At 38.2% G+C, this 15,130-nt stretch overlaps 1 protein-coding gene across 1 annotated transcript in view; it reads right to left on the bottom strand.

Annotated features, from left to right (window-relative positions):
- TSPAN7 (tetraspanin 7) overlaps positions 1-14,824 on the bottom strand; it is a 128,115-nt gene extending 113,291 nt beyond the window's left edge. Inside the window, exon 1 of the mRNA XM_003799887.1 lies at positions 14,683-14,824. Within this exon, the coding sequence (XP_003799935.1) occupies positions 14,683-14,763 (81 nt within the window). The 5' untranslated portion in view covers positions 14,764-14,824. The remainder of the gene's footprint in view (positions 1-14,682) is intronic.
- Positions 14,825-15,130: the final 306 nt, after the last annotated feature.

Raw genomic sequence — 15,130 nt, 5'->3', positions numbered from 1 at the left:
GCCAACATCATATTGAATTGGTTAATGACTTTACAGTAGTATTAATTATGCATTGTTGCATAACAATATGACCACAAATATAGAAGCTCAAAACAAAACACATTTATTATATCACAGTTTTTATGGGGTCAAAAGTGTGGGCACAGCTTAGCTGGGTCTTCTATGTCAGAGGCATGCAAAGCTTCAAACAAAGCGGCAGGTGGGACTGTGGTCTCATTTGAGGTGCAAATAGGGAAGAATCTGCTTCCAAGATCACTTGATTATTGGCTGCATTCAGTTGCTTGCAGATTAGCAAACTGAGGGCCTTAGGTTCTTGCTGGATGTCAATCAGAGGCCTCCATGTGGCCTCCTTTGGAGGGCAGCTCACAACATGATAGCTTGATTCTTCAAAGCCAGCAAGGGACAGAATGTCTCAATGAGAAAGACTTCACAGTCTTATGAAATATAACATGCACACATAGTAACATACATTTAATCACTTTTGATGTATTCTATTAATCAGAAGCAAGTCACAGGTCCCTCCCACAGCTACGCAGAGATTACACAAGGGCATGAATACCAGAAAGTGAGGATCATACAGGTCATCTTACAATCTGTCTGCCACAACAATACATTCTGATAACAAGTAAGGCACATTCTTCCTTTTATCCCCATATAACTCTTGGTTTCTCATGCATTTATTGTTTTATATAAACAATATAATTTAACAAGTACCACCAACTACCCCCCAAATTCCTGTTAGTTTTCTATTTGAAAGTATATTTAAAACATTTTTAGAAAACTGTTATTTTTGTAATATTAAATCTCCCCACTCAAGAATACCAGGTGTCCTTTAAAAATCTATTCAGAATTTATGACCTACAGTAAGATTTTATTTTTTTCATAGAAGAACTTTGCCTTTCTTGTTTACTTTATTCTGAAATAGTTATGCTTTCTGGTGCTGCTGCAAATGAAATGCTTTCTCTCCTTTTCTAAGGCTTAAGCTATAGTAATAAAAGCTATTAATTTTTGTATATTTATCTTATATCCATCCAGATTACCAAATTCTTTTAGTAGTGTTTATACTAGTCTCTCCATTTTTTTGCAACAAATGCATCTATAAAAATATATAATTTTATCTCTTATTTCTCCAATGTTAATTTTGTTGTTTTATTGCATAAACTAAATCATAAATAATAATGGTAGGCAAAAATCCATGAGTATATCCAGATTGATCCGAATTATTTTATCATTTTAACTATTTGTTTGAACAAATACTGCTGGTTTTAATATTTGTTAAATGTAAATCACTTCCATTAATAAAAATAATGGTAGATACTCTATCCTCAAGAAGGTAGCATGTAACTCTGTACTCAGATGTGAGCTGTGCAGAATAACTTTCTTTGAAAGAATATAGTATGGAAAGTGGGGAAAAGAACAATTTTACAGTGAAGAAATTTGATAAACTATCTCAGCCAGGTGATCGAGGTCAATATTATCAGTAGTAAGTCATGGTGATATTATGTACCTTTACCTGGGTAGTTGAACATAACCCCAATCTAATCATGAGAAAACATTGGGCAAATCCCATTGAAGGACATTCTTCAAAATACATGACCACCACTCCTCAAAAACTGTTAAAATCACCAAAACCAAAAAAGTCTGAGAAAATGTCACAGCCAAGAGGAGCCTAAGGAACATAACTGTTGAATGTAATGTGGTAGCCCCAATGAGATCCTGGAACAGAAAACGGATATTAGGTAAAAACAAAGAAAATATAGTATGGGCTTTTGTTAATAAAATGTATCAATATTGGTTAACCATAATAAATGTACTATATTAATGTAAGATGTTAATAATAGGAGAAACTGGTTGTATGATCTGTGGGCACTTTATTACTTCCACAATTTTTATGTAAATTGAAAATTTTTCTAAAATTAAAAGTTTGTTTAAGAAAGAATAATGGAAGTCATCAAGTCTTCATTTCACTTGAAGTATCAGATTCATATGTATTAATCCTAAATAGGAATACCTTATCCCAGTGATAGGACCGAACACAGTGACCCAACTCAATGTATTTTTGGTTCCTATTCAAACACTTCTGGAATCCCAACTCTCTTTAGTAGCAAACTGTAAAACCCCAAAAGTGAATTATCCTTTATTTCAGGGATGGGGAATGTTATGATCAATTTATTCATTTATCAAGTACTGAAATATTACCTCCCATATGCAAGAAACTGGGAAAAATTAAACGCCCTAAGGAATGTTACCAAAACATACATGTATCACACTTTTGTTTGCACACCTAAATACCATTTGACCCTCAACACATGACTGAGGTGAGTAAACACAAGTTATCCTCAATTCTGAAAAAGAAACTGAGGCTCAGAGAGATGATGTGGCTTGCCTAAAGTCACACAACAAATGTGTAAGCTAAGACTTCCCCTAAGTCTAATTTCAAATCCCCTGCAAGAGAAGGCAATATTCAGAAGAATATTCTGTGAGTGACACAATTTAGAATGTGAAACAGAAGTTGGGCAGAGCTAGAAGGCCTCAAAAGCTCCACCAGAAATAAAACTTGAACCCAAGCAGAGATGGGGATGTAGAAAAGATATTTAGGAACATTTTCTACCTAGCCTCATTATCAAGTTTTGGGTTCCTTTTCAACCGAAATGAGTCTACATTTAGGAAGCCCTAATCCAATTCCTAGAAATCACAGACTCTAAATTAATGTTTGTAGGATTAGTAAAATGAAATGACCCAAGGGTTATATACATCACCCTGATGTTGTTTACAGAATGGAAATTGAGGTGCAGAAACAACCTCACTTCACCAAGAAGAATTGGCAGTATGAATCAAAAATAAAAGTATCTATACTCTTAGAAGGGAATTATTGATTATTCAATGGCCATGGTAACTAGTAATCACCTGCACCTACATTTAAACATATTTGATCAATGGCAATTTACCTCGGAGTAATCATCAATGACAACTTGCTTCAGGGAACACACTTCTGGAAGACAATTACAATGAGCCTCACACAATTCAAGATTAATCAATCAGCAGCAGACATACTACAGTGAATATGCTTTTCAGAGTTAATCAACAACAGCCTCACCCAAATAGCTGTGCTTCCAAGACAAAGGTCAACCACTCATGCATCTGTAACAAAAACAACTCCCAAACACCACTATGCTTCTCAAAAAGATCAACAATCTTCTTCACTCACAGATTAGGCTTGACCAACATAGTCTGCTTTTTGATTTACATATTTATTGAATAATGGTTTCATTTTTGGGGAGAGGGAAAACTAAGACTTCTCTTAAATTCTCAGAGCAACTGTGAACAAAAACAGATTTCCCCCTAAGCAATGGAAACTACTCCAAACTCCAAGAATTCACTTGGAGACCCTTGCCAGAGACCAGTTCAGTGGATAAGAGAAATACTACATTGGCTACACCCTGCTTTATGGAACATTATCCTCAAACTAGCTTTATAGTATCACAGATCACATCAGAGAAAATAATTCATGAAGTAAGAATTCATTTATAACAAACTTCATCACAGATCACAGAGCTACATCCCAGGAATCTGAACTATCTTGAGAATTTTTTTTTTACATTTCCAAACCCAGGCTCCTCTTCACATCAATTAAAATTGAAAGTCCATGAGATGGGACTAATAATTTAGGCTTTAGAAAATACCTTAGTGATTCTGATAAGTATTCTTTCAATCAGGAATGACTAGTATGGTCTCCTATAATGACAAGGCCATTTTGGTTTACAGAGACACACTGGACCTGGCCTCCAACTCTTGGGCAATGAATAGCACAATCATAGATTAGATGATCCTTAGCTACCTCCAGATACAAGAGGCTCAAGATTAATCAGGCCTCCTTTTATCTACTAAGTTCTCTCTGGATCAATGTTTCTCAGTCTTAATTGCACAGTTGAATCAGCTGGGAGCTTATTTAAACTATCAATGCTGAACCCTCCCACACAGACCAAATCAATCAGAATCTCTTAGGATGAGATCTAACCATCTTTTTTAGGACTCCTTAGACCAGTGGTTCTCAACCTTCCTAATGTCACAATGTGTTTTCATTGTTACAAAGGGGTGGCAACCGACAGGTTGAGAACTGCTGCCTTAGACAATTCTGATGCCCAAACAAGGTGAGAATCACTAATCTAGATTTCTTAACTAGTACCTATACCTGACCCACACCATCATCCTCTAGTCTAGTGTAAGGCATCTGTAATTTCTCCTAAAACAGATTATTATGGAAAAAGCCCTTGTAGAAAGCCCTAAAGAAAATCTTCCACAGTGATCTTAATTCCATCACCAAACTATTTTAAATGCATATATACTCAATTGGTCAAATATTCAAAAGAAAAAAGGAAACAAAGCTTTGTTCTTATATTTGCCCCTACATCCTTTTCTTAATGAATATTAGGGCTCTATATAAAAGAGAACAGGCATCATCCTTAATCATCAAGAGAAATGCAAATCAAAACCACTCTGAGATGTCACCTAACTCCAGTGAGATTAGCCCACATCACAAAACCCCGAATCTGCAGATGCTGGCATGGATGTGGAAAGAAGGGAGCATTTTTGCACTGCTGGTGGGATTGCAAACTAATGCAACCTCTATGGAAAGAAGTATGGAGAATTCTCAAAGAACTAAAAGTGGACCTTCCATTTGATCCTGCAATCCCATTAAGTATATACCCAGAAGGAAAAGAAAATTTACCACAAGGACACTTGCACTAGAATGTTTACTGCAGCTCAATTCATGATCGCCAAGACATAGAACCAATCCAAGTGTCCACCAACCCATGAATGGATTAACAAATTGTGGTATATATATATACACACATATATATATACACACACACACACATACACACACCATGGAGTACTATTTAGCCATAAAAAAGATGGAGACTTCACATCTTTTGTGTTTACCTAGATGGAGTTGATACACATTCTTCTTAGTAAAGTATCACAAGAATTGGAAAAAATGGTATCCAATATATGCAATACAAATATGAAACCAATATATAAGCAACTACAATTCCACGTGAAGGAAAAACACAAGTATAGTCTAGTGAGGGGGCAGGGAGAAGAATAAGGTGAAGGGAGAGGGGGAAGGGGGAAGAGGAAGGGTGACTGGTAGGATCTCATCTAATGTGCACAATGTGAGGGTGTTCAGCACACCCCCCTGGGTGAAGGGCTCAATTGCAATTTGAACTTTACCTTAAAAATGAAAACAATGTAACCTAAATTTTTGTATCCTCATATCAATCTTAACTTTAAAAAAAAGAGAACATAAAAATAAATCTCTTGGCTCAGTGCCTGTGGCTCAAATGGCTAAGGCGCCAGCCACATACACCTGAGCTGGCGGGTTTGAATCCAGCCCGGGCCCACCAAATAACAATGAAGGCTGCAACCAAAAAATAGCCAGGCATTATGTCGGACGCCTGTAGTCCCAGCTACTTGGGAGGCGGAGGCAGGAGAATCGCTTGAGCCCAGGAGTTGGAGGTTGTTGTGAGCTATGATGCCATAGCACTCTACCCAGGGTGACAGCTTGAGGCTCTGTCTCAAAAAAAAAAAAAAAGAACAAAAATGTACAGCCAAAAATGAAAAGCATTCTGTCATGTCAAGGGGGATAACAGCCAGCCAAAAGAAAAAATATAAGAGCAACAATCCAATGATCTGCTTGCCATGAAGAGATAACTCAAATTGGAAGCTGCTATAATGGGACTAAAAAAGAAAAAGACATAAGGATATATTTTTAAAGTGTGTTTCAAATTGGTTTAGCATTAGTCATCTATGTCAAGTGTTTAACATGTTTAAACAAAGAAACACAGTCACAGATGACTTTCAATTCTTAATACCTTCTGAGATACTTGTGTATTATGTATAGTGTATAACAGTGTATAATGCTTAACAGTCAGTGAATCACAAGTAAGATAGCTTATAGTAGGGTCAAATCAAGTACTCTAGCTGTGATTATAATGGAGGAAAGTATTCCATTCTATTTGTACCAAAATTCAGGTAGTTTCCAAGCATCTACTAAATGGAAAAGACTCAAATGTTCCGAAATGTTATAAAAGCTACTGCATCAATCCTAACTACATATTGTATATGGGAAGTAAAGTTGATTAGACTCCAGATTATAATAAACAAGTCCTATATTAAACATAAAAGATTATCATTATAGTAACAGAAAAAGTAGCAGAGCAATAATCAATTTAAAATTAAGCATGCCTCTGCTTACACATACTATAAACATTAAATTAATCCAGCAAGATCTGAATTAGTTTAGAAGACACATGGGACTTTACCTGGTGGGAAGAAACAAGAAAAGCATAAAAAGCAGCAGCAACCTTCCGACTTGCATTCCCATTTGTCCAGTCCCTGATGACCAGATGACCTTATAGAGGATGTGCCTTAGAAAGCCCGTCTCAACCTAAAATGTTTCTCTTGAAATGAAAAGCTTTTTAAAAACTGAAAAGTAGATACCAATATTTATTAGCATAGTCTAACTATTGCTGTTTTAGATGCTCTATCCAATCACTTACAATCAACTGTGTATTTAATTAGTCCCATGTGATGGAGAGACACAGATATAAAGGATTTCCAGCTAAAGATGATGGATTAAACACATCCATTTACTTTGGCTATCTCCCCAAACTCCACTGAAACAACACTAAAAGGATTTTTGACCCACAACAACAAAGAGAATGGAAGAGGAGAAAATCTAGTGATATCTTAGAAGTTAACAAAAAGCCAAATCTTTGGTGGCGCCTGTGGCTCAAAGGAGTACGGCGCCAGTCCCATATACCAGAGGTGGTGGGTTCAAACCTAGCCCTGGCCAAAAACTGCAAAAAAAAAAAAAAAAAAAAAGGAAAATCTTATGGAAGTTCTGAAAGAAGCCCAGAATAAAAATGTATACCCAACCACCCCTAAAATGTTTAGGAGTTATCAGCTCCATGCACACCTGGAACTAGGGATGAAAGGGAGCTAAATTAGGTAGGATATAGGATCTAATAAAAGTTTTCTGGAAAACAATGGCATCTCCTTCAACTTCCTAGCTCTGGCCTTGCCTCATTCTACCATAGGTTCAGATATTTATTGTTTGGAGAGTGAAACAGTAGGTGTCTGAATTAGGGACTATAAACATAGTGGACGTGAAATCTACAAGGAAAACAGGAGTTAAGCAAAGATTATTATATGTGGAGATTTCCATATCTCCATCTTCTTTATTCAGAAAGAAATTAGTAGACTCTTTTGTAAGAAATTGATGAGAACAAAAAATCTAAAGATATCTTTTTGTTTGTTTGTTTGGGATTCATTGAGGGCACAAAGACTTTGGTTACACTGATTGCATTTGTTAGGTAAAGTCCCTCTTGTAATTGTGTCTCGCCCCCTAGAGGTGTGCTTTGACCTTGGTTCCAAAACTCAACTGCCCAGCCAAGTCACCCAACTTATAGCTGCAAACTCCTACTTCATACTAAGAGTTTCTGATCAGCTTTTTAGTACCCTCTCTCAAATATGTGTGAGATGGTGAGCAAAACATGTCCAGAAAATTGAGGCAAACCTATAATAAGACATAAAACAGAGAAGTCTGATGGAAATAATGCAGGAAGAAGCAAAATTTAATAAAAATTACTAATATTGTCAGAGAGATTTTAAGATGATATTTCAGTTATGAAACAAGAGCAGGATGCTAGAAAAAAGAACATTCAGACCTCAAAAAGGAACTTCTGGAAGTTAACATACAAAACAAAAAAATGCAATTGCATCAAAATAAAGTGGAAGCTATCTCCCAAAAAGTAGAACAAGAAGACAAAGAGATAGAAAACAGAAGGGGACAAAATCAGAGAATCAGTAAGAGGTTCAAAATCCAAATATTATGGACAAAATAAAGGTCAAAAAAATAAATGAATAAAAAAACTCAAGAAAATTTCCCCCAACTCAAGGACCAGATTGAAAGGTACATGGAAAATTTCCAGATTGAAAGGGTACACAGGAGACCATTAAAAGCAGACATACACCAAGAAGTATTATCATGAACTTTGAGAGCACAAAGAGGAAGCAAGAAATCCCAAAACCTTTCAGAAAAGAAAAGCAACATTCAAGAAGAATCTGACTAACATCTGATTTCTCAACATTAACAGCAAGAACAAGAAGACTTGGCATTAGGAGAGATAGCAAAATTCTCAGGGTAAATGATTTCCAAATGATAATTCTATACTCAGCCAACCTATCTGATCAATGTCAGAGAAAAATAAGATTTTCATAGCTGCAAGGCCTCAAAAAATTAAACTCCTATTCACTCTTTTCCAAAAAGTTATTAGATTTGCTCCACCAAAATAAAGGAACAAACCAAGAAAGGGAAGGACAACTTAGAACTGAGGATCCAACATAAAAGGAAGGATTTACTAGAATGATGGTGAAGGAAGATTAAAATGATGGCTATTTGAAAGGCCCAAAGAACACTGGTCCAGATTGAACGTCAAAATGCTTTGGGAGAAACATCTCCAAGAAGAAGAAACTTCATGCATACATGAAGTATTTGAATATTCTGAGTGAAAAAACACGGTATTGTCTTATGGAGACTAGAACTGAATTATCAGTGAACATAGGAAACTAAAGAACAAAAGATAAAACAAGGCAATTCGTAATTGCAGAGAAAACAAACAGCTACCTACATACAAGAAATCATAATAAACACTACATGACTGAGCTGTGAATAGGTTTACCTAGTCATGTTAATGAAATCACCAACTTCTACTTAGCCAAAATGAGGTATGATAATGATAAAATGATAAATGATATGTTAGGGTCTAACACAATATAGGGAAAACACAAGTATGGGTGAAGGGGGCAGGGTCAGGGAGCTGAATCTTCATCTTCCTTAGTGGGAAGGCAATACATAACACCTAAAACTGAAAAGTTGAGAAGTATGTAGAATATGTATATTGCTTTAAAAGGTACATAAAATGCAAAAATCAGCAGCTAGTACATGTTGGTAAACATTCCATTGAATACTCAGGACCTGGGATGTCATGGACAACCAATGAACATTTGCTGAATTGTGCTACATGCAAAAGAACAACAATAAATTAAAGTCTGTGCCCAAATTCAAACACTCTGTAAAATGTTAGGGGCTGCTCTTTGGGACCTTTTCTCTTTCTATTTAACCTAAGTACCTAAACTTTCTGGATGAAAAAAAGGAGAAAAATTATTTGAGTGTTATTTTAAGTTTTTTTCTATATTATTTCTTATTTTAAAAATTTTATCCCCCAATAAGATTAGTGATACTTCCCAAATGAAAAAAAGGATCAGATACTGTACAAGAGAATTTGATCGTACTATTTATATGCTAATTACCTCCTTAGATAATCAAAGGAAAAAAATCAAATCCAACATACACTGGAATGAAGCAAGGGATATTTCTCTTCAGTATTATTTAGTGGATTTAGATGTGATAGATTTAAACCTTAGCTTAGAACTCAGATGACCATTTCAAATCCATTAAAAATTTGTAAATAAAAATAATTTACCTGGTATAAAGTTTCCTTATGTGTTCTTGAAGACTTATATTTTTCATGAAAGAAGGATGTTTTGTTTTATATAGGGCAAGATAGATACATTGTTTATTCAAGCATAACAAAGTGAATTCCAATTAAAAATTTACATAAGAGAACATCTGGCAAACTAGCTGATCACAAAAATATAATGATGGAATTTTCATTAAGACATGCAAGTCCCTGTAAAGTTTTCTGTTTCATCTTTCCATATATTTAATGAGAGAAGACTATTTAAATTACCACAGGTAGACTGGAAACAACAGTTTCAAAAATCCTCCCCATTGAAGTAAGCGGAAATAAATGAGTCCAAGCCAAGAATAGTTAATAAAATTTTATTCATTCATTCAGTAAATATTTACTAAATAAAACCTACTATTTTAGTGACAGGCACCATTTGTTAGTCTTTAAAGCACAGATCATTTGCTTCTGGGTGTTTTTCTGTCCTTTTCTATAAACCTGAAAATAAAACATACAAATCAAAGGGAAAAAAAAAAAGATCTGTTTACCTAGCATTGAGGTGATATTATTTAACTAGAAGACAAATCATGCTACCCATTATAACACAATTATATCAAGAGGTACCTACCTTTTGTCTTCAAATAAAGAATTACGTACACCATAGAAAATGCTTTTCTTCTTATATATGATTGTATTGAGCATGTTCTGGTATGGTGTTTCCATACACCAGTAAATATGGTGAGTTTTGCATAAAGTTTGATTTTTCTTCACAGGACTCACTACTATGTTAAGTCCAATAGTGCAGAGGTTGATAATACTGTTGACATTTTGAGCAAAGTAATATCTTTGTCATGAGGCTTCATCCTGTGAATCATAGGATATATAACAGCAGCATCTGTGGCCTCTACCCACTAGATGCCAGTATCATCCTCCCCTTTAGCTGGGGCCAAAAATGTCTCAGACATTACCAAATATTCAAGAGGGTGCAAAATTGCTTCCTGTTGAGAACCATCACTTTAGAGAAACACCTCAGAGAGGGAAAGTGATTGTAGACAGAAAAGGAGGCCAAATAAAACAATGATCTCCTTCATCATTGTACACTTCTGGTTTACAATAAACTCAGGTACTTCAACATTCATGATGCTACTGGTCTACCATGTCTTAAGGTCAAATTTCTTCTAGGCCTAAATCTAAATCGAGGTAAGAAAAGAAGCCCCATTAAAACAACTCACAAAGAACACAACGGAAACAATTCTACCTAATCTTTCCTCCATCTCTCACTTTAAGAACACCAAGGTCATCTTTTTGTTAGTTACCTAGAATAATCCCAGAAGTTTTCACAAATATTTGAGTACCTACTATTTGCCAGACATAATTTCAGGTGCTCAAGAAAGATTAATGTATTAACTTCATTTACCACATTGAGAAATCACTCTTATAAACCCCATTTAATAGGTCAGTGGTTCTCAACCTGTGGGTTGCGACCCTTTTGTAACAATGAAAATACATCCTGCATCTCAGCTATTTACATTACAATTCATAACAGTAGCAGAATTACAGTTATGAAGTAGCAACAAAAAGAATTTTATGGTTGGGGGGTTACCACAACATGAGGAACTGTATTCAAAGGTTGCAGCATTAGGAAGGTTGAGAACTACTGTAATAGGTAAATGTTTATGACCTTGGATTTGGCAAAGGATTCTTGTAATTGACACAAAAAGCATGAGCAATAAAAGAAAAAATAGGTAAACTGAACTTCATCAAAACTAAAAAAAAAACACAAAACTTTTGTACTTCTAAGGATATCATTAAGAAAGTAAAAAGACATCCAGAAAATAGGAGAAAATATTTACAAAACATATATATATGTCCTATATATATAGGACTCTTACAACTTAAAAATAAAAAAAGACAAATAATCCAAATAAAACTGTTCAAAGGATATAGGTAGACATTTCTTCAAAAAAGATGACTAGTAAGCACATAAAAAGATGCTCAGTATCAGCATTCATCAGGGAAATTCAAATCAAAACCAGAGATACCTACCACTTCACACCTACTAGGATGGCTATAATCAAAAATTCAGATCATAACAAATATTAGCAAGGATGTGGAAAAATCAGAACCCCCCTTGTTGGAAGGAATGTAAAATGGTGCAGTTACTTTGGAAAGCAGGCTAGCAGTTCCTTAAGCAATTAAACATAGAATGACCAGGTGGCCTAGCAATTCCACCCCCAGGTACATGCCCAGAAGAAATGAGAACATATTCACACAAAAACTTGTAAATGAGTATTTATAGCACCATTATTCATAACAGTCAAAAGGCCCAATCAACTCTCAACCCAAATGCCCACTAATGGACAACTGGACAAACAAAATTTGCTATAGTCACACAATTTGGCTCTAAAAAGGAATGAAGCGATACACGCTACCACGTGGATGGACTGTGAAAATATTAGAAATTAGTCACAAAAGGATGAATATCACATGATTCCACTTATATGAAATGTTCACAATAGCAAAATCTATACAGATAGAAAATGGGTTAGTGGTTGCTTAAAGCTGGCAGAGATGAGGGTGGGAAATTGGGGTGAAAAGCAAGATGACAGATAAAGATGGTTGTTTTTTGAAGTGACGCAATATTCTAAAATGTACTGGGGTGATGGTTACATATATGTCTGAATATACAAAAAATGCATTAAAATGTACTAAATATGCTAAAATATATCCCACTAAGAAAATATGTACTACATGTATTTATAACATACTAAAATCCACTTAATTGTATATATTAATTGAGTAACTTTTATGGCATGTGAATTATGTCTCAATAAAGTTGCTTTTTAAAACAGAAGCATTTAAGGTACAATGGAAAACACAGCACTTGAACTATGGTTTAATAATGTAAATACCTTCTTTAAAACATCCTCATATCTGAAGATATTTCATTCTTTTGGTTGCGACACAGGAAATGCTTATTGAATACTATTTAAATTATGGAACTATTCCAGTTAAATATTTTATTTAAGACCATGAAAATCTGAGTAGAAAAAAATTAAAACGCAGGCATCAGGAACTTCCAGAGGACATAAAACGCAGTGATTATTTAAGCTGTATTAGGGGGCATTAAGTAATCAGAGCATGGGGAGGGCTGTAAGCAGGGAGAGTTAAGGAGCTCTTATGAAAAGCCTCAGCCGGGAAGACCCCCCCTTCCTTACCAGCTTGCAGAGATGTTGAAAGAACATTCTTTTATGCACTGTAAACCTTATTTTTCAATAAGTGAAAACAATCCTCCATATGATTTACTCCAGTAACAAACAGGAAGTCAAGTAAATAAAGAATAATGGGCCAACCAAGAAGAGATTTAAGGAAACATATAAAAAACTAAACCAGTTCCCAGGAATGGTTACCGGGAAGTTTCAGCAATCAGCATACGTTATTGCTTTTAGCAGGCGGGTCATAATACAACATGATCTGTGCATAGCTCACAATTCCAGTCCTGTGATATTTCAACCTGTGTCATTTTTAATCCAAATAAACTCTTGTTTTTGTGTTTGCCTTGTGTAAGCTACCAGTTAATTATCCTATCTCATTGCCGAGCTCCTGGTATGCCTGGTCCCTGGAATCCATAGTTGCCCCTACCTGAAGAATCACCAAAGCCAGTGACAAGGAAATGCCTGGGGGGGGGGATTAGGGATTTTTTTTAATCCTTAATAAATCTCAGCTTCTGCCTTTACAAACAGCCCAGTTCACCATCAAGCTGAGTCTGGGTACCTTGTACAGCACTGTGCTCCAGTTTCAAAGCAAAATTAGGGCTAATTCTGACTAATATGTGGTGGTGGTGGTGGCGGCGGCGGAGTGGGGGACAAGGAGAAAAACAATCAAAAGAGGGACTAGCTTTTCCCGCATAGCCTCAGATTTCAAAATGACTGCCTTGGAAGCTGAAATGACCCAGATTGGGGGTGGGTGAGTGGAGGGGAGAAGGTAAATATTCATTCCCTAAAGGGATAACTATGGCTTGATGGAGGAATAGGGAACTTGGTGAAAGGAGGTCGTCTACATGAAAGGAGAAAGAACAGAGAATGGTCTTTAGGTACCACCCACCTCTGCAAGTGAATCACTGCAGTGTCAGCCCTGCACTGATTCCAGGATTTGCCAAACAAGATGAGGTAAGGCACAAGCCTGGAGCCCCCTCCTCCTCCTCCTCCTCCTCCTCCCCCAGAGCGCGCAGAAGAGCGCATCCCTTCTCGAGGTGCACCGCGCAGCCCCCCGCAGCCCTGGCTGAGGGGCTGACGTCACCCTTCTGCATTGAGCTTCAAGGACCGGTGACGGCACTGGTTAGATGGGGAGTAGAGTTGGGGCGCTATCGCTGTCACCAAGTGGCGGGGGTCCTCCCCCAGGGCCGTGAGGATTGGGTCCACACAGAGACAGAATGGCCAGATGGGCAGTGGAAGGATGGAAGGAGGTGAAAAAAGGGTCGCAAGATTCATATCCTGGGTCGTTAAGAAAGCTCAAAGATGCCCACGGCTTATGTAAGACCCTCTCCCCTCTGTGCGCCTCCACGCGGTGACAGCGCCTGCCCTTCATCAGTGCGCTTGGGGGACTCTGGTCGCCCTTGCCTAGTTAGGCAGGTACAGGGCTTCTGGCGCCTCACTCCCGCGGCCCCAAGGGGTTGGGAATAACTGGGAATCTGGGATTAAACCCTGCACTCCTGCGCCCTCTCCTAGCTGGCCACAGGTTAGTTCCAAAATGTGCTACGAACGGGCTGGTAAGGGAGGGTAGGGACGGATGTCCAGCGACGAAAACAGACGAATAAACCTGCAACTTTCCCCAGGGGCTGACCCTATCCCGAGAGCTTGAAAAAGAAATCAATGCATTAAACAATTTTTGCAAAGGTTGACAACCTGCAGTCACCGCCAATACGCAGCCCCCTGCAGCCTGCGCTGGGCAGGGTCCAGGGTCCGAGAAGCCCCGACCTACACCGTGCCATCCCGCAGCCCCGACCCAGCACCCGGCGCCTCTCTTCTTGAAGAAGGGGCTAAGATTGATTTTTGGTTTGAATTTTCCTCCCCTCTTCCTTTCTCAGAGCATCATCACATGGACTGATGGGCAGCGGCTCGGCCACCGGCCCGGCATGGGCACTCACCCAGAAGACGAAGGAGTAGATGATGAGGAGGGTTTTGAGACAGGTTATCACAGGTTTGGTCTCCATTCTCCTCGATGCCATACTACAGAGCTCCGGCGGCGGCGGCGGCGGCAGGCGGCGGGCGGGCGCGCGGGAGGGGGGAGGAGGCGGGGCGAGGCGGGTCCGGGCGGGGGCGCGTGCCGCGAGAGGCCCAGTGAACGCGCAAGCGAGGCCGTGCGTGTGCGTGAGCGCGCGCCCTGCGGGGGCTCCCGCTAAAGAAGCCGGGCGGGGCAGCGACTGCGCATGCTGGGAAGGCCGCCCGAGCCCGCAGTCCCGCGCAGGCTCAGACCCCCAGTCTAGAAGAGGGGCGGAGCAGGACAGGGGGAGGGGAACGGGAGCACCTAGAAGCCAGGTCAGAGGTCAAGGAAACTTCTCCCAGACCACCTTAGCATTTAGGTTTCTGCTTAGT

Source organism: Otolemur garnettii, unplaced genomic scaffold (genome assembly GCF_000181295.1).
Source record: "Otolemur garnettii isolate 467f Iridium unplaced genomic scaffold, OtoGar3 scaffold00158, whole genome shotgun sequence".
Lineage (NCBI taxonomy): Eukaryota > Metazoa > Chordata > Mammalia > Primates > Galagidae > Otolemur > Otolemur garnettii.
This window is presented reverse-complemented; position numbering and strand designations above follow the sequence as displayed.